The sequence below is a fragment of the Chaetodon trifascialis genome, chromosome 7 (genome assembly GCF_039877785.1).
Source record: "Chaetodon trifascialis isolate fChaTrf1 chromosome 7, fChaTrf1.hap1, whole genome shotgun sequence".
Taxonomy (NCBI): Eukaryota; Metazoa; Chordata; class Actinopteri; order Chaetodontiformes; family Chaetodontidae; genus Chaetodon; species Chaetodon trifascialis.
This window is the reverse complement of record NC_092062.1, coordinates 11,490,835-11,514,629: the sequence shown is the minus strand read 5'-3', so window position 1 is coordinate 11,514,629 and position 23,795 is coordinate 11,490,835. Positions and strand designations below refer to the sequence as shown.

Sequence of the window (23,795 nt, the reverse complement as noted above, 5' to 3'; positions counted from 1 at the left end):
AAATGGAGCTTTGTGTCAGTGCAGAAAGAGCGTGACTTGGAGCTGGCAGCTCGCATCGGACAGTCGCTGCTGAAGAAAAACAAAGCTCTCAGTGAGAGGAACGAACTGCTGGAGGAGCAAGTGGAACACGTACGAGAGGAGGTACAAAGCTTCTGTATTTGGTGATCAACTGTGACCGTGTTTGGGAAATGTCTTTAGAATTAAAGTATATATATGTCTTATTTTGAAGGACCATACTGGTGGCGGGGCATGTCTGAGTGCAAAATCATTGTTATAATCACCCTCTCTCTCCATGTCTCCCTGTCTTTTTCCACACGCAGGTGTCTCAGTTGCGTCATGACTTGTCCATGAAAGATGAGCTGTTACAGTTCTACACCAACGCTGCTGATGAGAGTGAGGGGGAGTCCACCACCTCCACACCGTAAGTCTCCTCTCACTCACCTCTTCTCTCCTTCTGCATAAAATACTATGCAGTGTAGTTCTGCACTGAAATTCAAGTCCAGTGCAAACTAGCACTCATCATTTAAGACAGTCTAAGCTTCATAAGCTGATGTGAGAGCATGTGGCATCATTTTAGACAGCTGATAATGACATTTCCTGAGCTTTTTTTCTTTTATTAGAACATTATTTTTGATTGCCCTTGTAATAAATCTCTATTTCTGTGTGTGTGTGAAGAATTTAAATGTGAGAGTAGTGGACTTGGATGGATGGATGGATGGATGGATGGATGGATGGATGGATGGATGGATGACTGACTGACTGACTGACTGACTGACCTGCTGGTTCACGTTTCTCTTTCATGTGTGTTTGCAGTGTGCGTCCCCGTGAAACCAATGTGTCAACGCCCACCTTTTTCCCCCTGGACTCCTTGCAGAAGAAACTCAAGGATCTGGAGGAAGAAAACAAATCACTGCGATCTGAGGTACACATGGGCAGTGTTTTTATAAATAGTTAATTCACTGCAGTGTATATTTTACCGATTTAAGTAAATCTTGCATGCATTATTTATTAAAGTACATTAACATACATCGCACATAGATATTGTTTGCAGTACTGTTGGCTTTCATTAGAAAGGTCTGAGGGTGACCTTCTGGTTATCTTTTGAGAGAAATGACTTACTTGGATGATTAGTACTGCCTACAGTGTGATCAGTAAAGTCTGTTTTTTCAGGCCAGTCATTTGGAGACAGAAACTATCTCCTATGAGGAAAAAGAGCAGCAACTTGTCAATGACTGCGTCAAAGAACTACGTGAGTACTGGACTGACTGGAATCATATGATGCTCTGTGTGTGATCTGTTCACCTCTTTCTAACTGGAGAGGAAGTGAGGCAGGGCTTTTTGGCACTCACTTTTGACTCCCGTTGCTGCTTCCAGGTAATTCCAACCTGCAGATTTCCTCTCTGGCTGAAGAGCTGGCCAGGAAGAGTGATGACGCCTCCAGGCAGCAGGAGGAGATCACGCACCTCCTCTCTCAGATAGTAGACCTCCAGAAGAAGGCCAAGCTGGTATGAGCCACCCGGTGTCAGTGTTATGATATCTACTGTGTGTTTGTCTTACTCATGCAATGCAGCAAAGTGTTTTTATTTCTGTTTTTGTCTGCCGTGTTTGTAGTATGCCGTGGAAAATGAGGAGCTGACTCAGCACCTGGGTGCAGCCAAGGACGCCCAGCGGCAGCTCACTGCTGAGGTTAGGCAATCCACAACCTGCTAACCGCGGCTCCCACCAACAAACATGTTGGCAGAAGAGCCTGTTTTTTAGTATTATGTGTAACGGCTCTGGAGCAGTTTACAGGGTATTTTTAATGATTTGAGACTTGTGGTACTACGTACAATATCAATATAACCCACCAGAGCTAAAAACTACATCACAGAGTGCTTGAGATTCATGAAGACAGAACTACACATGCAAGTTGTCAAAGTTTGTTTATTTATTTCGCAATTTCTTCTCGTCTCTCCTGCTCTTTCTCTTCCCTTCCTCCAGCTGCGAGAGTTACAAGATAAGTATGCAGAGTGCATGGAGATGCTTCACGAGGCTCAGGAGGAGCTGAAGAACCTGAGGAATAAAACTCTACCACTAAGCACCCCCAGGCGTTTCCATTCTCTGGGTCTGTTCCCGATGGTGAGCTCAGATTCATGAACGTGTCTGTCACCATCACAGCACATCCACGATCCCAGCAGCTACAAAATCCCTTTTTTTCCCCTTCAGGACTCTCTGGCAGCAGAAATAGAGGGCACCATGAGGAAGGAACTTCAGATGGATGATCCAGACGTAGAGGAGCAGAGGTACCAACAGGCTCAGCTTCAAAAGAAAGCGTAGATAAAGAGTTTTGGATAGCGAAATGTTTGGGACTGATGCATTAAAACCCTCAGCTCTACTTTTATGTGATCATGTTCCCTCAGACTGCAACCAAAGCGAGTGTTCCAGACGGTGAAAAACCTGAACCTGATGCGCCAGCAGCGTTCATCGCTAGCCCCCTCCCCCCTCAACATCCCAGGCTCCAATCAGACATCATGCCTCACCTCACAGCGCTCCAGCAGGGTGGGCACACCGCACTCCAACTATGGTAGCGACATGGGAAGCGGGATGATCCTGGACAACAGGAGCAGCAGTATCCTGGAGAGTCCAGGCGATGGGTACGGACAGACCCACTCTGTCCCTCTTCAGTCTTTGGCTCTGTTTGGATCTAATTTTCTGTTGTTTAGTTCTTTCTTTGCTGTTTATTTCCTGTGTCTTCTTCATTTTCTCCAGTTCCTGAAGGGATGCCACTCAGGCTATCAACTGGGCTTTCCAAAATAACAGAACTGAGAAAGAGATATTCAGCTTTTAAAAATCTTCACTGAAAAGCAACATTGTCAACTATGTCCCCCTCCCCAGGTCAGAGGACTCCAACAAGCGGCCCCCTGGCACCCCGGGGACCCCAGGTAGCAAGGATCTGGAGGCAGCCCTGCGGCGTCTGTCCCTCCGCCGTGACAACTACCTCTCAGAGAAACGCTTCTTCGAGGAGGAGAGGGAGAGGAAGCTGGCTTACCTGGCCAAAGAGGAAGAAAAAGGATGCGGAGGGAGCAGCGGAGGCCTGGGGACGCCGACGGAGAGCCTGTTGTCGCTGTGCTCGCATCCCTCTCTCGGAAGCGTCTGGTCGGGATACTCGTTCACAACGAAATCCTACCTGCCAGAGAAGCTGCAGATTGTAAAGCCGCTAGAAGGTGACTATTCTTCTCAGAGACACAAGTCCTCCAATCCTCCGAATGCTGTGCACAATGAACGCCGAAGTGTTCCCAAACATCAACAGAATCAAAAACAGAGAAATTCAAACCGTACATTTCTACATACTCCTCGAGGTTATACTGAGATGAGTCCGACCCAATCACAGAACCAGAGGAAAGCCCTTCAAAAGCAGCAGCAGAAGCAGTATCTGATTTTTCACAACCACAGTCCATCCAAAATCTGCCTGAGTGCCTCACAGGCTCCTAAGAACCTGCAGAGGAGCTCCAGTTTGTTGGAGCTGAGCAGCCGGCCAAGCTCACAGCCTCACCTCAGAGCTCCGCTGGCTTTAGTCACAGGCCTGCTGGAGGTGCTGGAGGAACAGGAGGGCAGTTTAAATCTGCAGCACTCCTTTTACTTCAGACACACACGAGCGCGCTGCTGGTTTGAAGTATAGAGCACCATCCAGCCTGCTGTGTGCTGCTGTTTGAAGGGTATACTTTGGCAAAAAAAACCTTTAGCACCCCTTATTATTTTAGATACAGATTTGTGCATTTTTCTTACATTGGAGAGATTCCAAAGGTATAAAAATGTGTACTAGAATGGCAAAAATTGCATGTTACCAGTGTTACATTTATCCCAGTACATCACAAATGGTGAGCACTTTACAGTTTTTTGTTTGTTTTTTTTTTGCAGTGAGTGAGTCAGTATGAATGTGCTATAATTATTTATTTCCACACTGTATAGATTGTGGAGTTTGTAGAGTTGAATTGTTCATATATTTGCTGTCAGATATTTATCTACACAATGATCCTGCTATAGATACAGAGCAGCTGAGAGCAGTGCCGATACAGTTTTCTCCCTGTATCTGAACTTTGATGGCCAATCAAGCAACAGCAGCATATGTACAATTTGCAGCCTGTAGAGTATTTACCACTTCACAATGTTTGTCCTCCCCAAAGGGATTGGTGTCAGAGGTATTTCCTGCTCTGTGGCACCACCTAGTGTTCAAACTCAGCTGCATGGTTGCACTGTGAAAGGTACCATCGGGACACCAGGTCATGAGCTTAAAGTAAAAGGCAAAAACATGAACATGTGAAATGCTGACATGTCCTTTTGCTTCTTAAGTGAAAGGACATGTTGCCATTTCATTGACAGTAAACATGTAGCAATGTTTAATTTCAAGTCTAATGATGGTTATGTTATTTATTTGTCCGTAACTTCAAATTACTTGCATGACAGTGTTCTGCCTTCGTAATTATCTTTAATAATTGCGGCTGCTGTCAGTCCATGTGTTCATATGTACTGTCCATCCCTTTCACTCCTCTGTTCGCCTTTTTTCTTTTTTGGTTTTGTCTTGTCTTTACCTGCACTTTACTTTATCTGTTCAACTTTTAGTTGATGATTTCTTGAATAAACTCTCACTAGTTTTCTCACCTTCCCTCTTCTCTCATTCTTTTCTGTTCATTAGTGTACTGACCTCTCAGAGGCCCCTCATGTGTCATAAGAAAACAACCACTCATTGGACTTGAAATGAGACAGTTTACTAGCTGCAAGGACACTGAAACAGAGAGACACTGCCTGCTGCTGCGTGTCAGTTGCAGTCACTGCAGTATGTGTGACAGTCTGTATGTGCTGCATGAAGAAATATTAATCTCAGAATAAGCCTGTCTGTCCTGTCTGTGTAAGTACATGTACAGTATATGGGACATGGATTGTGTGGTCGATTTTATGTAGAATTGTGTGTGTGTGTGTGTGTGTGTGTGTGTGTGTGTGTGTGTGTGTGTGTGTGTGTGTGTGTGTGTGTGTGTGTGTGTGTGTGTGTGTGTGTGTGTCCCTACTATCTGCTTGCCTGTGTTTGCATCTGTCCACACACAGCGTCTGTCAGTAAACAACTAAAGTATATTTTGATCTATTTATGGACATTTAAACATAGAAATGACATTTACTGAACGGATTCATGAATCATGTCAGTGTGCTTACATCAGAGCAGTGCTGTGTTTTTGGATGCATTCGCCACAGACTCCAAAGTAAAGATAAGGTAAAAATTTGGTGAGCTGCATTTTGAGGCAAAGAGCAGCTGTAGATAACACGAGTCTTCCTCTGACTTTTCCTCCAGGCTCTGCTACTCTCCATGCATGGCAGCAGTTGGCTCAGCCCCACATGGGTGCTCTGCTGGATCATCGGCCCGGCGTGGTCACGAAGGGCTTCCGCACTTTAGCGCACGAGCAAGAACAGGAAGACGGCTGGCAGCTGGACCAGCCGGAAGAGGACGAACTTTCGTGTGACTCATTCACTGGCTTGTCGGGAGAGAGCACTGCTCCCATGGATCTGCCTCGCTCTACCTCTTCTCCCTCTGTCTGCTGCAACAAAAACAGAGACGATGATGTCGACGGCCAGCCGGAGACACTGCAAGGAGAAACGTGCAAGGCTAGAGAAGTGATTCCAGTAATAGATGGACATGTTGCAAACATGCCCCTTTCCTTCTCCAGACCTTCCCCTTCTTCTTCTCCTCTCCCCACTTCCTCTGAGATGAATGGGCACGTGGACCTCAAGGAGCTCCAGGCCTTACAGCCCGCCACATTGGACCGTATGCCTGGTGAGGGCGCACTTAGCTGAGGTCACTGCACTGCATCCACCATCCCTTGTAACCCTGGAGCATAGGGATAAAGGGGAGGGGGGTGAAGAGGAAGGGTGGGAGGGTGAGGGGTTAGCGAAGGCTTTCACAGGACATCTCACAACCCCACTGCGACGTCCCCTCCTGCACGATCACGCTCACGTGCACACACCCTTACACCCACCCGTCCCACCGGCAGTCCTTGTGTGTGCAGCCATCGAACCCCATCAGAACAGAGTACATGTTTTTTTTTTGTTTTTGTTCCTTACTTGAGTTCAGTTTACATCTTCCTTCTCGTTTCATACTTTCTTTCACTGCCACACTTTGCTTTATTTTAACCAATCATACTTCTTTTTTAATCTGTGTGATGCCTGTCCTCTGCAGCACATCACCTGAAGTCTGTAACTTCAGGATGTCTTATTATTCTCACAGGACTCCCATGATCTCAATCTGTCACTAGTGGCCTGCAGCACAGGCATTTTTCTTGTTTTGGTGTAATTCTTAGAAATTTCATTCAGAAAATATTTTGGCACCAACTTCTTCCAGCAGTCAAAGCGTTAATACACCAGTGTACAACACAAACACATGCGTGCTGAATATCATGGCTTGGGTCCAGTATGTGGGCACATAATAAGTGCCTATGGCCTATGCCTGTGTGTCTATCCGGTGTTATTAGTGCAGCTGTCCAAGTCACATGAACTCATGACACCCACGGCTGGTTAATATTGGAGTTGACCTGCAGCTTCATACATGTTATTATGGATCCCATTGCTTTTCTTGGCAAGACCCACCCTGCTCTGCCTCTGATTGGCTTACTCTCTTATTGTTAAGCCCATAACCAATCTCACTCCTCATGCCTAAACCAAATATGACACTCTCAGAGGGCTGCAAGCACTCTTAGATAATGCTTTAGTGACACACACGCAGTGCTCTTCATTAGTGCAGAGATTAATCGCTTTTTCCTACAAACTTAGTTTCTATTCAGACATTCCTTTTTAACAAAAATGAAAATCCTGCATTTACCACATCAGTGTATTTCAAACAGAAGAGTGCTGACCATTGTTTCAAGACAGACTTGAAAACTTGTGAACCGATCCTTTAACACTGACCTAAACTTACAGTACAAACGTACACTAACAAATAATGAAGGTGAATCTCTCAAAATGAACATGTCAGGTTTACTTTGTGGATATTTAGTCAGTCTCTTTCATGACTGGAGAGAATCTGATTAACCTGGATTTACCTGATCATTTCTGTTTCATGGACTCAGCACACCTCCTTCATCACTTCACTACCTCAGAATTTGGGGAGCTAATATGCTGGGGCTTTTGCTTTGGGCTTATACTAAGATCATGGCCTATGTTCTTCTCCACTTTATTGTGTACAGTGTTACTTGGTACCTTATGTCTCAGTACTTACATCCTTCCTTTCTTCTCTTCTTCCCTCCTGTAGTTAATTTTCCAGGGAAGTGTATGTCCCATACTAGCTCTACATACACCTTCACTACCTGCAGGATTCTCCACCCCTCTGATCAGCTGACCTCTGTGTCCCAAAGGTAAACATCTTAAACACCTGACTTCTTTTTATTGCTACTGTATGATTTTAAAATGTACATGTGTGCCAATATTGTGTACAGTTGAGTGTAGTGTACCATTATGAACACAAGATGGGGCCATTTTCTTTCTTTTTGCATTAAACTTTGCCAAAGGGCACATTAAGAGGAGAGACTGAGCTACTGCAGCCGTACATAAAAGAACTTCTTACTGTAACGGTTGCCTGATAGTGTGACTTGAATAAAACTCCACTGTGTGCTATAAATCAAACAGCTGCTTCTCAGCCAAGGAGCAAATTCCCCTCTTGTTCCCCTCCCATAGATTTTGAATCATGGCTACTTTGATGCCACAGCACCTGGCTGACTTCATGCTCTCTAAGTCCCTGCTGTCTGATTGGCCTTGGCAGGTCAAGTGATGAGGAAGATGAAGTGGAGTTATATCATATGGTTGTCATGGCCGGAGTAGAGCAGACCCATTGAGCGCACCCACTGGGGTGAGGCAATGCATGGAAGTGCATTCCTAAAGACTGTGGGTGTGTGCGAAGCAGATAACATCAGGAGTTTGCCTCTAATGTTCCCCGTCGACATGTTCCTAACTAACAATCCAGCTTCTGGCACACTGGTGTGACTCCAGTCACTGGTCAAATCTAACTTTGTCAGGATTTGGAAGAGGACATTCATTCTGGCTCTTTGAGAGCAGAATATGGTGGAAATAATAGGTCCACTTCCTTCCAAGGTTTCAGAGTTTTTAATCACACCCAGCATCTTCATTCAGTGAACGGAACTAGCACAGGTGTCATCACGTGACCTTAACCTGGACCTTCGGTCAGGTGATAACAAGTGGTCGTATACAGGGGGGAGATTGTAACCCCAGTCTCAATACAAGGCAAGCCTTTGGCATTGGATGCCAGAGATTCGGCATCTACAACAAACCAGTCAACCCTCTGCTGGTACATCCAAAAGTCTAGTCCTGGGTCCTCGTAGGCTTAACCAACCACTGATGCAGATAACAGCAGCTGTCTGAACAGCGGACCCAAAACCGAGGACATCATTCACATCCAGTGCCAAAGGTTTGCTGTGAATCAAGAGAGGCGTTATGACATCCACCTTGTATTTGACCCAAAAACCAGATAAAGGTCATGTGACATTTGCTGAATGAAGACCAGTAAGTGGACTTTTCACTGTGTACCTGCTTATAATGAGGGCCCTAATAATTAACTTATTGTGTGGTTAATAGTCTAATGTGTGTAAACTGTGTTTGTAAGCCTTGATGCTCCTGACTGTGGTTTTCATTTGAAATATGTGGAGTTACTTGTCCCAGAAAACGGGGCTGCTGGTCAGAAATAACTCTCCATATCTGCACAATCTCAGTCGCCCAAATGGGAAAAGGTTTGAATTCCTGCATGGTAATATTTTGGGTGCTGTCTGTATAATTTTAATTGTCACGTAAAGCTAAGTATTAAAACTTGATTCCTGTTGTCTACTCATGTCTGTCCCTGCACCCATACTGTCTGTCATGCTCCTTGCACCCAAAATTTCCCTGTTCCTCCTCCTTCATCCCTCTCTCCACCCATTCTCTCCCTTAATTCCTCCACCTCCAGCCCAGCTCTAGCCTCTTGCCACAGCAGTGCTTGCATTGGCTCCCCTACCCCCATTTCCTCTCCCATACCCTTCTCTGCCCCGCCTACACCTTCCTACACCCCCTGCTGCACCCCACGCCGCCTCTCCCTCTCCCTCTCACTAGCTGAATCCTCCACCAACCTTAGGGACTCCACCAAGACGACCAGCACTTCTCTAGGCCTGGTGCGCCTCCTGCTGGAGCATGGGATTTCTGCCTCAGTGTATGACCCCTACAGCTGGGACCGAGGGTTTGATGCCAGTGGCGCCTCTACACCCGCTGGAGGAGCGCAAGTGCAGCAGAGCAGCAACGCACCAGGGGACACCGAACCCAGACGATTGGTGAAACGCCCAGACACCCTCCTCCTCCAGCCCTCCACCCCGCCCAACTCCCCTCGTTCCAAATCCGCCTCCTCTACCAGCACCTGCCCGGTATTTCAGTTCAGCCCTTCCAATGAAGATCCACCATTTTATGACACCTTCCTCGCCTCTAAGCCAGCTCGTACCATTCTGAGGGAAGTGCTGGGGGAGGCAGAGAGGGAGCGAGGGGGGCAAACAGATGATGACGTGCTTAAGCTGCGACTTGTGGACAAACTGAAATGTTTCCGCACCCTCCCCCCTCACGCTGCTTCTGTTTCATCTGGGAGTACTCTATTAGCCCCCTTTGGATCTGTTGGACTGGGCAACAGTGCCCTTGGCGGGGGGCTTCCAGGTTTGAATGCAGGGCTGAGGAGGAATCGAAGCTATCCTGCCATGGTAGGAGCCAGTATGGCCATGAAAGACCCAGGAGGGCCCCCCAGCACAGAGATACTCATACCACACACAATGCAAGCCCCACATCCCCAGCATGCAGTACACACACAGGAAATGGGCAAAATGCAAGCAAATCACACACTGGTCACAAAGGCCATACACATACCACAGACACTACATGCACTGGAAACAGTCACACCACAGACGATAATACAGAGACACACCAGGCCAGAGGACGGACTGCAGGATTCAACAAGCTATGACCATCGCAGCATTGATGAAACAAGGACATAACAACACACACACACGATATGATTACACAGACATATGAACCCACACATACAAGTTCATCTCCAAAACCAAATACACATCATAACTATATAGAAGTCATCCTTCAGTGGTGGAGTTCAGATCACGCAGCTACACTGAAGAACAATACAGTCCTACAGACTCAGCTGAACATAAACAATAAGTCATCTTTCCTAAGCAGTCCACACTCCAGAGGATTTACTGAAATGATCAGTCTGATCAATGTAACTGAAGGAAATGGTGGTGAATAAACCAATAGTGGCTGACACTGTTACACTGTGTTATACTCATACTCAGACCAGACTAACCATGATGGAGTGAGTTGCCTTCCTCACTGTCCGCTGTACCTGTATATTGTATAAGATGTATATGCAATATACCGTGTCATATATAGTATCAAGTAAAAGGCCCAGTCTGGTGAAAGTGCAGCAGAGCTTTTCCACAGCCCTCTTTTATTCTCATTTTCCTTCTGCAGCTGAATGAGTACACTGCTGATTAAAAAAAGAATTTAAATGTACGGTTCTGGCCTGAATGTAGGATTGTTTTTTACCTTGTGCTATGTTCCAGGACTACACAAAACTACGCTCACTACAGGAAATGTTACTTTAGGAAAGTGCTGTGTCATGAGTTGTTCGAAGCACTGCCGTCAACACAAAAACCTCCCGAAAGCATTTTCCCCATAAAAGACGATCACAAACGACAGGTCTGTTGAAAGGACGCACCTCACAGTGTTCAGTCCATGGTACCATGTGACGGGGCCAAGGACAGAGAGCATCATGTCAGTGCCAACCAGGAAGAGAGATGTAGAAAAAATAAATCTCTCCCACTGTAAAACTACAGCTATATTAAAGATGGCCGCTAGTCCTGAATGGGGCTAGCCAACTACCAGAGGCTAAAAGATTTTTAAATTTTACTTTTTTTAACCATATTGTACTGTATTTTTCATCAAATGCAGAAACTCATTCAAATATGGTTCATTTGATTTGATTCTAAGTGTACAACACTGTCATCTTTTATTCAGACCGCTGTGGTATTCTTAAGCCTTCACTTTGTGTCTGCATTGTATTGCACTGGAGTAAAATGGAAATTATGATGTTGGCACTGGAGATTGTTTTCTACCAGCAGCTCTTTTCCCCCCTCTGTACGTTTGTAATCTGTAGTTTCAAAAATAATCCAGATTGTGGCTTTAATGTGTCATCCTGCTGTGACTTACTGTTCTTATGTGCCTGAAAACATCTGACATACTGTATCTTGATTACTTTATCATTTGAATGCAGCAGAGAGTAAATCAGTGTGCATATTCATGTATTTGCAGCTGAACCTGCTGACAGTCCCCTCACACGCTCATTTTTATCTATTTCTGGCTCTCTGTTTTTGAGCTTGGGTGAAGCCTTCCCTTCATTTGTAATCCACAGGGTCACGTAGCACACAAAGAGTAATCCAGGTGTACAGACACCTGTTAAGACACTGTGACTGCAGAAAACAAGAGGTGGACCTGCAGGAAAAAGTGTAGAGTGATGAAATCAATGACCTCCTAATGCGGGACGGCAGCTGGAACACCAGAGAGTGAAGTCTGTGACGGGCTCTGCTGCACCCGAGCGTCACTCCAAGCCAAAGTTGCACCTTCATAAAGAGTGGGTGGGGCCCCAGCAACACACAACTGAAGCACATCTGTTTGCAAAACAGTTATCACAATTTGGCTTTTTTTCCCCCCATGTTGCCAACGTTAACCTGAAACATGCGTAATGTACACACTGACACCATATATAGTTTTTTGTTTTTTCAAAATCAAGAGTGTGGGTGGAAAAATAGCAATATTAGGCATTATGAAACGTGTACGCTTGTGAATGTACTGTAACTGTAAAAGGAGTGACTGGAAACATCCAAATGTTGGTAAGAGTGAGAGTCCAGTGTCCATCAGACCTCTCGTGCTCTGTCTGTATATTAGACATGACTTAACAGAAACGCCTCTGCCTCATACAGATTTCAATCCTCGTCTGAAGTAGGACACTGAGACTGGGCCGCTGACTGCTCGTCTGACTGACCGTGAATGAATGGAAATGGCTGGCTCTGACGCTGGCAGTGATTTGATGAAATCCTTAATGATTAAGGGGTTAAACTAGCAATGTTATGGAGTGGGAGATGAATAACCATTAAATATATTTATTGAATACTTTGTTTATTAGAAGCACGCGTAGAGCTGAATGTACGTTGTACCTGTTTAAGTGGAGGACTTCTGCAGATTGTATTTATATTTGAACATTCTGAAACGTTCACTGGACAGGTTATGTTATTATGGTCAACTGATAAACATTTCTCTGGCTTCACAGACACATTTCCATTCAAAACCATTACTTCATAACGCTGGTAGATTTGGGAGACAAAAAAACTATTTACAGTGTTTCAGAATGATACTAAGTGCTAAGACTGAAGGAGGTGGTGTGTCTTGTTTTTTGTGTGTCGATTGAATCATCTGAATGTAAGTTATTACAAACAGTAATCCTGCTGTCGGGCCATATATTTGTGTACAGTATGTTGATTTATCTGTATCGGTTTGTGTTAACCTCAGAAGGGGTACGATTATTACATTGTAAATGTATGCAACACATATAGTTCTGCTAACTTTTTTCTTAAAAGTCTTTCTTTCTTCTAAAAGAGAAACTGTAACAGTAGAACAAAACACATGAAATGAAGTTGTTTATTTTTAGTAAATAAGGAAAGAAACTTTTGTGTTCAGGGTCTGAAGTGTTCTATTCTACAGAACAGGCTGTACTGTCAATAAAGATGCATATAGAAAGAGTGACTCGTTTGCCTTATTCATCATAGATTAATGCCATTCTCTGCAGCCCAGTTGAAGTTTTGCTAATTTTATTTATGTCCTGGTTCAACGGTGGTGACCATGGCCAACCACGATAAAGTACTCCTACTAACAAGGCTGGGTGATATGGTGAATATCAGTGTCACATCAACAAGAATTATTTTCCTTCATATACCGCAATATGGCAAATGTATGCAAAATCTACGGTGGCCGACAAGGGCAAACACGCCACAAACACAGGAATGACACAAAGCCAAAAACACACAAACACAGTAAACAAATGCAACAGAAAAACAAGAAAAATGCTGCAATCACAGAAAGGAAGCAGAAGCAAAAACTTACGAACACACAAAACAAATGCGAAAGAGAAATGCTGCAAATATCAAAACACAGCTTTTGATACAGGACAAATGGTTCAGCATATCTTAATATTCATATGGGATTAACAGTAATAGAATATTCTGATGTAGCCTAGACTGTGAATGATATGGAATTATATTAATACTCCATATATGATTTATATATTCATTTTCTCTGATATATAACTATATCTGATATATAACTGATCTATTATATATGTATATATGAACGATATTGATACTATATATATGATTTATATATATTTTCATTTTCTCTGATATATAACTTCTATCTATTGTTATGTTTTATATAGAAATATAATGTGTTCATTAGTCAGTATTTTGTTTATATATGTAAATATTTATATATAGCCTAATCATATATTGTCTCTTCAAATTATTAAAGTAGTTGACTTTACTGCTACTATCTGCTTCCCTATCATATATTTGTGTGTGTGTGTGTGTGTGTATGTGTGTGTGTGTGTGTGTGTGTGTCCAGGACCGGTCCATCCCTCAGGTCGAGTCCCCCTAGTGGCCTGGCACACTTCTGTTTTGTGGAGTGAATTTGTGGCTTTTCTCTTTCGCATTTGTTTTGTGAGTTTGTAAGTTTTTGCTTCTGCTCTGTTTCTGTGATTGCAGCATTTTTCTCTTGCAGCGTTTTTCTGTTGCATTTGTTTATTGTGTTTGTGTGTTTTTGGCTTTGCATCATTCCTGTCTTTGCAGCGTTTTGCCGTTTGCGGCGCGTTTGCCCTTGTCGGCCACCGTAAAAATCCCAATGCAGTCCCACTACAAGGCAACAAGTAATACTGAATTACTGACTCTCTGCGTCTGCCACCAGATCTCTGCAGCAAGTCCAGGCCCCTCTCCTGTTCTCACACCACTCAAATACTCTATTCACAACAGTGGCTGCCTGTTACAGCTCATATTCAAGTGTGCGGAGCAGTAAAAGGAGCCGCTCCTTCCCCTCTCCCCAAAACCCTACACTCCGACACTCCTTTGAATGTGCTAGCTCGTTCTCCTTTGGGAACAAATGAACAGGAACATCTATCAGAGAGGAGCCAACATGAAAACAGTCACACTGGCCCGCTCTCCACAGACAGCCACACTCTCAGCTTTGTAGACTAACACTGAGATCCTGCAAACACATTAGCCAAAAGAAGAAGTGTTACACACTCTGTGAAACATACGCTGTTAATTTATGGCTGGTGAATAAGGTGGAGGCACACCCGTGTGCGTAGAGGTGGGTCCAAGACCAGCGTTTACAAGTGAACCTAACCTACTGGGTCAGGCCTCCGATGGGCAAACAAGCACCTTGAACTACATTTCCATCACACCACGGAGCCCCTTCGCGGGTTTGTGCGCCCTCACCTACACTATGTGCAGAGGATGTGTGGGTTTTTCTCCCTGAGCCATCAGCTGGTGTTGGCACAACTGCGGGAGTTTTTTCACTCTCCAAGCTCTTAATTTAGGATGATACATATTTTCTGTCTGCATGTGACATCAGATGCTCTTCATGCCTTTATTTCACCATTGATGGTCAATCTGCAGCCTATTCTGTGCTGAGAGTGCAGAGTACAGAAATCCCTTTTTTCCAGTAGTAAATATACTGATGTAGTTGTGTATTGGTTCCTTGAATGGCTCAGAGGAGTGCAATGAAGAACTTTTTTTTCTCCAGCCATTCCAGTTCCAGCTTTATTCCACAGGGAGGCAGTGTGTCTCAGAGAACGGAGCTGACAGCTGGTGTAAACACAAACCACGGCCAACTCAAAGCCTGGAAAAGAGGAGAAAGCAAACTGGCGCTGAAAGATTATGATGTTGGTCTAGCAAACCCATATGTGCTCCTCCTGGCCTCAGAATGAACCTCAGCAGATCTGTCTCTTTGGCCTCTCCTCCATCCTGTCTTTCCTCTACGGTGTCTCACTGAAGACGATCAGACACAACGAAGTGCACCGCCGCTCTCTATCTGTTCAATTCTAAACTCATGTAAATGATAAAGGATAAAGGAAATAAATGATGCATCAAAGAACAGCGATTATTTCCTCTTTCTTCATAAATGAATTCCCCGACCAGAAGATGGAAGTGGAGAGACACAGTGAGAGACGATAGGGACGAAAAAGCAAGACTGCCCTCTAACTGTAAGAGGTGACAGACGGATACAGGCAGCACTGGGTGGTTGTGAAATGGTTTTGATGCTTAGTGGAGGACGAGCAGGTGTGTGTGATCCCACGGGGGAAAAGAGAACATTCTGCACAGTTGAGTCAGTCAGGACAGAGAGTGGACATCATAGAGAAAGCATACAGAATATGCTCCATGAGGTGCCCTTAAATAAAGCCAGTCTCAGTCTCCACTAGCCTCGCCTACTTGACCTGCAGCTCATGCGTCAAAGCCTGGATTACAGCTCAGAAACAACACTTCAGTGGTGGTGTGTGGAATAATGTCCTCAAGAGGTGAAGCATGATGGGCTGCAGAGTCAATGTCCTTCAGCAGTGATCCTTCAGATGGGGACAAAAAGGAGGGATTTTCAGCTTGTGTAATAGATCCAAATGCTGCCAAAAAGCCCAACTGTGGCCTCTGGAGACCAAACACGATGAGGACATGATGTAGGAGACATTTCCTGAACGCAAACACTGAACATGTAATTACTAACTGTGCTGGCTGTGGCCCAGGAGGTACAGCAGCTTGTCCACTGACCTCTGAAGCTGCTCCCGATGGACAGGCCGGCACCCCCATCGCCATCAGTGTATGTGAGTGTGAATGGATGAATGGGAGGCCAACTGTAAAGCACTTTTTCCATTAAGGTAAAGAAGCACCATAAAGAGCAACTGACTAACCAATTCACTTTGGTTAACCCCTGACTTTTCATCTAGCGCCACCTGCAGGCCAAACTTTATATTCATTAATTTCATTTGTCCAATACTTTGGTTTATGAAACAAATATATGATAAACTAAGACATTGCTATCAGCCTCATCATCTGTACTTTGTGTTTGGAGCTGACTGGGAAATGTTAGCATGCTAACAGGCTGAAGACTCAGATGGTGGCTCAGAACTCTGAAGCAAGTTCTGCCTTCAGATATTCACTTGATCAATTCTCGTGGTCACTCTCTTTCTCTGAGACCCACACAGACACACATGCGTGCAGACATCTAGCAGCTGCAGGGATTAAAGTGCAGCCATTAGAGGTTTTCTAGTCTAGTGTAAACAAATAAAACACATGTTCTCTGAGCAAACGGAAGCAATAAATGTGTGAGCGAATGTTTGAGATACACAGTGTTTCTTTGAATGATACTGATGACTCAGTGCAAGTGCATAGATTATTCATAATGTACCTGTGTTAGCAAGAATGAATGATTATAAAAGAAACTTAATGCTTTTGTCATTAACTTTTCCCCCCTCCCTGCTACTTCTGTAGAAAATACAGAAACACGGTAATCTCTGCACAGCCTGACTAAATATTTATCAGTGACTTTGGGAACTTTCAGCTTGACTCACTAAATGCAGCATCTGACTCTGTGATGACAAAGCAAATACTAAAAAGTCTGAGAAGGTTCAGGATTTTTTTTTACAATTCTGCATTTTGAGTTCAATGTAAAAACATGCATTTACTTTCAGTGCTGGACGACAGCGTCAATAATAGCAATTCTTGTCCTAATCACATCTGTTAACCATGCATAAACAGAGGAAACAGTCATGAGATGTCATGTTAATTAATGTAAGAGCCTCTAAGTCAGAGCTTATATCTCATTCATATTTATATTGCCATAATATGGACATGAATCTTTTAGATTTCTCGTTCTAGTAAGTTTTCTTGCAATCTTCCAGCCTAAAAAGTGCAATTTTCATGAGTTATTTCCTCAGTGGCAACATTTATAATGAATATCCTGCAGTGCATAACAAAAAATTATTTAATTCAGTCACAACAGCATGAAACACACCAGATTATTCAAAAATGTGACCCCTAAAGGTGGTTGCACTGTGTGAGTTTTGAAGCAAGTTTTTAAACTCTCGTGCAATAAGTATGAATTATCAAACTACTTGCCTTTGCCTTGCCTTGAAATATTAAGAATGTATTCTGATTTATGTATTTATGTATGTTTTCAAAAAAAAGCTCAAACACGCATGCAAACACACAGTCCTACATGTGGGTTTAAAGGAAAAATTGTGTTGTGGGGACACAAAATAAACATTTACTGAAGTGTCTTTTACCTTAAAAAAGTTATTAGCTGAGTGTGACGCTCCTGCTGCTTCATCACCATCCTCTGGTCCCATCAGCTGGTGCTGCTACCAGTCAGCTTTATTTTTGCTACCTATTATTACCATTAGGATTGATTGTTTAACTAGATTTATTACTGTATAATCAGTTTGTATTTTTTGCTGTTGAAATGTAACTCAGAGTTTACAGGAGCTAATATTTACATCACCCTCCGAACAGATTAAAGGACCAGTGTGGATGATTCAGTAGCAACCAACTGAACACCCCTCACCTCAGAACCTACAGTGGTCGCTAAAACATGAGAAATATAAAAGGCCTTTTTCTCTGGAGCCGGTGTTTGGATGGTCTGTTCTGAGCTTCTCTGGAAACATGGCGGTGCAACATGGCGGACCCAGTGGAAGGGGACCCGCTCCCTCTGTAGATATAAAGGGTTCATTCTAGGGAAAATAAAACACTATTCTTATTTCCGGGTGACTGTACAAATAAATATAAGTAGGAATGTTATATTCCATTTCTGCCAATAGCTGCCCCATAGCTGGCCCCTAAATCCCACACACTGGGCCTTCAGAGCAGCACGTGGCCATTACACGTTTATAGTCCTAAAGTGCCTGAATCAATTTTAGCTAAAGAGCAGCCACTGTGGCCACAAAGTGACAATTACATAATACGTAACAATGGTAAATGGTTAAACACTGTAACATCAGCACAAGTAGAGTCATAAACTCAGTGAAATGACTCCATAATGTCAGGTCATCAAAACGTATCTAGCATCTGATTACATCAGCTAACATTAGCCACATATGCTGCTGCTCGTACCAGACCAGAGTGTGTTAAACTGAGCACAGGTGTGTTTTCTGCTAATGAATTAACTTTTCATCTGTGAGGTAAAGAATGGATGCTTCTTTCAAAAGTTACATAATTTCCCTTTAATGCATTTAACAGAGAAAACACTGAGATTTTAGTCCCTCTCACTGATTTATGTAGTATCCACACAATACGACCTATAACAGCTCCATTCTGTCAACACTCTTCTCTCTGTCTTATTGAAAATTATTGCATCATGGCTGCTGATGTGCAACTTCCATCTCCTTTATTTCAATTTTCAGTCCAAAGTCAGTAGCACCTCTTTGCTGTGCAGCATGCACTTAGCATTCCCCTTTAATCGGATGTAGCTTTTCAATCAGTCTGGTGATTATTGTCTGTTAGATCACTGGATTCCCAAAAGTCACACTAATATCCTGCACATATTCCCCTCTAGACAGTTCAAGCCATGACACAGAACTGTGTAATAGATGCAGTTTACTCATGTTTTACAAGAAAATACTGACTTCAATATGAAAGTGTGTGTGCGAAGCAAAATACAAGCCATTATCCAAAATACTGCTGTGTCTTTAGAGAGTGTTTATCACACTTTTATGTAATCACTGTAATATTGTGATTGTTTGAGACAATATCAGCAGAAGATAAGCATCTTCAATTTATCCATTAGCAGCAGGTCCTGAAGGAACAACTTAATGAGAGTTAACGTCTTCCACTGCTGTGGCCTCTGGATGTGAGACGTGTGAGGCAGGTCTCCTCCCTCCTCCCCTGCTGCACTCATTACAGTTTCATTGTGACATTTTTAACAATATTTACATTAGATTATTAGAATTTGCAAGACGGCAAATTGAATCAACTCAAATTAATGCATTTCTCTCAGTCTGCCTGGGAAACAAACATTAGCTGAGATCAGATGCCGTCAGCCTTCTCAGGGAAAAAATAAATAAAAGTCTTCCTTGTGACAGTTTCTGAAAAAATAAATTAATAAAAGATCTAATCTGAATGACAAATAAATGACTGCACAGCACCTGACGACATAAACTAAAGCATAGTAAAATTTGTTGCAGCGCTTCTCTTCCAATATAGTCAAAGAACTGAGTTAGACTGGAAACTAGAAAGAAGCAGAATTACTTCCAGCCCCTTTGAACTTCAAGTAAATTAACTTGAATAAGAGCAGATTCAGGTCCAATTGACCCAAGTCATACAACATGATGAGCATGTGGTCAAAAAGAACAGAAAAAAAAAAAAAAACAGAAAATGACACACTTGACCAGGGCATGTTTAAAGTTTCTCTCCAGGCATTGACGAAATCCCTCAAAACTCATCTCTGTACATCCAAATTATTATTTGCCTTTTGTGGCTTAGATGTAACTCTACACCTTTGCCATCATGTTGTATGCACTGATCTAAGCAGTCCCCATCTATCTCCACCCACCCCTCCGCCACTCGCTTGCAGTTTTGACAAACACACAAACCTCATCAGCATCATCTGACAAACTGCTGTATGTGTGAGACGGTCAATGGTCTACTGCAGTTCCGAGGTGGAAATGCTCAGGCATGGTGTTGGCTGCTTATTTCGCTCATGGCAATATGTAAAATGATGTGTTAGCTACGTCCCACAGATGGAATAAAGGTACAGACATGCAGAATATGGCGAAGATGCACTGAAAGCTCCTGCTGGATGATGTAGTGTTGGACGGGACTTAGTTTTGGTCTGTCTGCTCTCCAACGTGGTGGCAGGGTGACAAACTTTCTCATATTACAGCTAAACGTGCGCTAAAATATGTTTCTAAAAACATTCTAGGCAAGAAATCGGCAATGTAATATCAGAATCTTGATTCAGATTTTATGACCACTGTCTAGTTTGGTGGTTTGATCTGATTTTCGCAGGTCTGGTGCGTCACGGTGCAAGCACTCAGCTGTATAAAGTTGAGGACGAGTCATGATTATGCAAATTCAGATGGTCCGTCAGCTCGCTACGCTGCCTCTATCATGCACTGCGTGGTCAGATCTGCTCTCCCTTGAAAATCAATAGGATGTTTTCGGCTTTTAACTTTGATTTCCTCCTTTGGCAAACACTAAAAAGAGGATGACTCACAGCTGAATGTGAATAACCCGTTGTTAACTGCATACACATCTTTATGCATAATTTGAATTTCTCAATGTTGTACTTTTAAAGAGTGCACAGCAGAGATAAAGTGGAGAAGGTGGAGACAGAGAGAGTTGATAATGGTAATGATGATGATTATGATGATGATGTTGATGATGACATGTAGTTTAGTTTACTTTGGGGCACCACGATGTAACCAGTTTGAAGATGTGGTGAGGTTTTTATTTAGGAATGTGACAGTGATGACATTTCCAGTACGAGGTTATATTTAGCCGCCTCTGCTTGTATCACCTGCGTCATCAGAAGGATGTAGAACAAGATGACATGACATGAAGACGGAGATGTCGCTTTTATTTATTTATGTGTGTGTCTGTGTGTGTGATGGGGATTGTGTTTGTCAGAAGTATTTTTCAGCTTTTATTACTGCATACAGAGCAATATACAGATTTATTGATTTAGGATCTGATCAAGTTTTGATATTTGATATTGTTCCATCAATTAATTCTCAAACAAAAAGCCATATGTGCCAAAAAATTAACAGAAACATAAAATAAACAAGTATCTGTGAGTGATGAAGCACGCAGCGACACAGCTCTACCTTTTTATGAAAGATTTGTTAAAGTTGTAGTTGTGTCCATTCAAGTCCAGTTTTTGCATTTGCTTATGTGGCTAAAGCTAAGTTAACATCAGGGAACAAGTCCAGTAAGAGTTTGAGTCTTAAGATATGTTTTCTGTATTAAGTAATAAGCCCTGCTCTCTCCAAATTAGTCTCCATGTCTCCCATCCCTACGTCCCACAATAACCTCGCCAGTGTTGGCATAATCACTGTGCCACTGTGACGGCATGGCTGCCAGGTTGCATTGATGTCATCATGAGAGCAGGTAAGCAAGGCTAATACGACAGCAAGAGACAAAATACTACCAACTGTAGATGCTGCACAGTCGACAGCACTGAGGAAAACAGTATTTTATACAACGTAAAAGAATCCCAGACACCTTTCTTCAAGCCACCGCACTTTGAAATGTTACCTAGCCTCTTGGATGGGAGGTGAAACGCTTTCACTTTTCTACAACCAAGTCCAGTTTCCCTTGATTCAACCCTCCTTGGATCAATAAATAGAGAAGGAGGGAGATGGACGTGTAACAAAGTCCTTGCCATGAAATTAACCCTCAGAGTAGCTGCTGGTTGTGATCAAGCTGAATATCTTAAAGGTCTTTGTCTTCATCTGAAACAGACAAACCTCCCATCTTCTAAATGACCAATGCCACTAGTTGCTGAGCTTCAAGAGGCTGTGATTATCCCACAGTGCATAATGTTTCACAGTAATGTAAACTGGTGTCATCCATCTGGCTTCTGAGACCACTCGCACCATCAGACGTTTAGTAAATGGCCTTAACAACCACAAAAGCTTCAGACTGCGTTCATCATTATCAGCACTGTGTCAGAAACTGGCTGAGTGTTTGAGATCCTTTGCAGCAGATGAACCTAAATATCAGTGATTTGAATTAAAACTAACCGAAATAAACAACAGAGTGTGGAAATTAGTGTTAAGGGTGTAAACATTGTGTGGATTTGTGCAGGTACAAAATGAAAAGAAGATGCAGGATGGCAGCTGGAAAAGGGGAGTGAATGTGCTGATGGACCTCTTTTAAAGCCTGGAGGGCCCGGACTGATCAATCAGAACAAACCACCAGACGCAGAGGGAAGCTCATCCCGAGCTATGATTTAGTCTTTACTAAATGAATAATAATAGCTAAAAAAAAAAAAAAAGGTTGAATTATTAAGGTAAAAGGTGTAAAATCAGCAGTAAACTCTAATTACAAGGCCCAAACTTTGAGCTAATTTACTCACAATGAAATGAGAGAAGAATGTTTACAAATTGTCAATAAAAATGACACTTCATATACTGTATTCATCAGCATCACAACACCGCTGTCTGCCTTCAACCAACATGGAAAACGTCCTCTTAAATAAGTCAATATAATTATACTCTTGCTGTTCATGGTGGCGGCAGTATGTTAGTGAATTTTTCTGGTGATAACACTGTGTCACCACAATTGCATTCAATAAATCCTAACTTGATCAATTAATAATGATAGTGTGGTACTTTATTGAATATTAAACACACACATTTCCATCTCTACCATCTACACTTTATATGATGATAACTGAAGCTTGCTGGCTTTCTTATCTGTCCTCCTCTTCGGTCATTTGGATATCCGATGGATCCTGCTGATCTGTGTACTTAATACACATCAGGATCACATTTTATGCTGAATGTGTGTGCCGTGTGTTTGTGTTTTATGGCTCCTATCTGCTGTGGTTATAGCCTAATGACTTTACGGCCGTGTGCAACAGTCAACAACAGAGGCAAGTGAAGGAAAGAAAGATGGACGGGAGAAGACAGAGGAGGACAGAGTGCTCTATGTGTGCTAACAGTGTGCGATACAGTTGTAAATTGTCTCTGCTGTCTGTGGTGGGTCACATTTCATGTCACATTTTTGGAGTTAAGATTTCAGCATTTGTCTGCACCAAACTTCTTGAGTAAACAATCGGACCATCTCGCTCTGATGGCTGCCGACATCAACTCTGCACTGACTGCAATGCGTATTTAGAGCAGCAGCAGACACAGAGACACATCAGCATTCATTCGGAGTCGTGTATCTGACCCCTTGATGAATGGAAATCCCATATTCACTGTCTTTTAGCTCCGCTTCGGTCGCCACCAATTCCTATTTGGTGAACAACTGGCTGTGTAACAGCTATATGCTTCACTAACCTCAGGTTGCTAACTCTGTCTACCAGCCGTTTGCTGCTGAGCAGATAGCAGCAGTTTATTACTGCCTGCCAACATCAGACAATCAGCTACAGTAAAAGGTGACATTAGCTAATGTTAGTGATAGCTTTATACAATCAGCGAGTGAGCCACTGAAACTGAAAAGTCACAAAGCACGATGGAACACATGATACGCAGTTTATGAGCCCGTCTGTTGTGTTGACCTGACGTGAGCGACGCTGTATTTTGTTGCTGAAAACAATTCTCATGGTGGATTATAAAAAAAAAAAGGTGAGCCCCAAACAGCAACAATGGCTTCGGGCAGAGAGGATGAGTGGAACGTTATGATCGTGTCAGTTTTTCAGATTTTTATATACATTACAGACACTAAACTTTAAACAGAAGATCAACATCGTGTTTCATATCAGGCCTTACGCTTTATGAGACGACTGCCTCAACAACAGTCACGTTTTTGGTCTAACGGTTGACAAATCTGCACCAGTTGATCAGTTGAGGTCATCCACTGGCCAATCAACTTGCCCTGCATTAACTGAGCTGGGGCCACTGGGCCATAGGTTATGTTGGACCCCGCTATTATCCTCCATCTTAAGACAAGCTTGAGATGTTTGTCTGAATCTGTGTGTGTGGTTTT

General features: G+C 43.1%; 1 protein-coding gene across 3 annotated transcripts in view; it reads left to right on the top strand.

The window, feature by feature from the left end:
- The window catches only part of trak1a (trafficking protein, kinesin binding 1a), a 34,763-nt gene extending 21,911 nt beyond the window's left edge, over nucleotides 1-12,852 (top strand). For all 3 annotated transcript variants that reach the window (XM_070966101.1, XM_070966099.1, XM_070966100.1), the window contains 13 exons: nucleotides 25-141; nucleotides 321-421; nucleotides 814-922; nucleotides 1,171-1,249; nucleotides 1,375-1,505; nucleotides 1,612-1,686; nucleotides 1,981-2,118; nucleotides 2,206-2,282; nucleotides 2,400-2,633; nucleotides 2,875-3,203; nucleotides 5,321-5,800; nucleotides 7,271-7,373; nucleotides 8,972-12,852. In XM_070966101.1, the coding sequence (XP_070822202.1) occupies nucleotides 25-141; nucleotides 321-421; nucleotides 814-922; nucleotides 1,171-1,249; nucleotides 1,375-1,505; nucleotides 1,612-1,686; nucleotides 1,981-2,118; nucleotides 2,206-2,282; nucleotides 2,400-2,633; nucleotides 2,875-3,203; nucleotides 5,321-5,800; nucleotides 7,271-7,373; nucleotides 8,972-10,034 (3,036 nt within the window). In that variant the 3' untranslated portion in view covers nucleotides 10,035-12,852. The remainder of the gene's footprint in view (nucleotides 1-24; nucleotides 142-320; nucleotides 422-813; nucleotides 923-1,170; nucleotides 1,250-1,374; nucleotides 1,506-1,611; nucleotides 1,687-1,980; nucleotides 2,119-2,205; nucleotides 2,283-2,399; nucleotides 2,634-2,874; nucleotides 3,204-5,320; nucleotides 5,801-7,270; nucleotides 7,374-8,971) is intronic.
- Nucleotides 12,853-23,795: the final 10,943 nt, after the last annotated feature.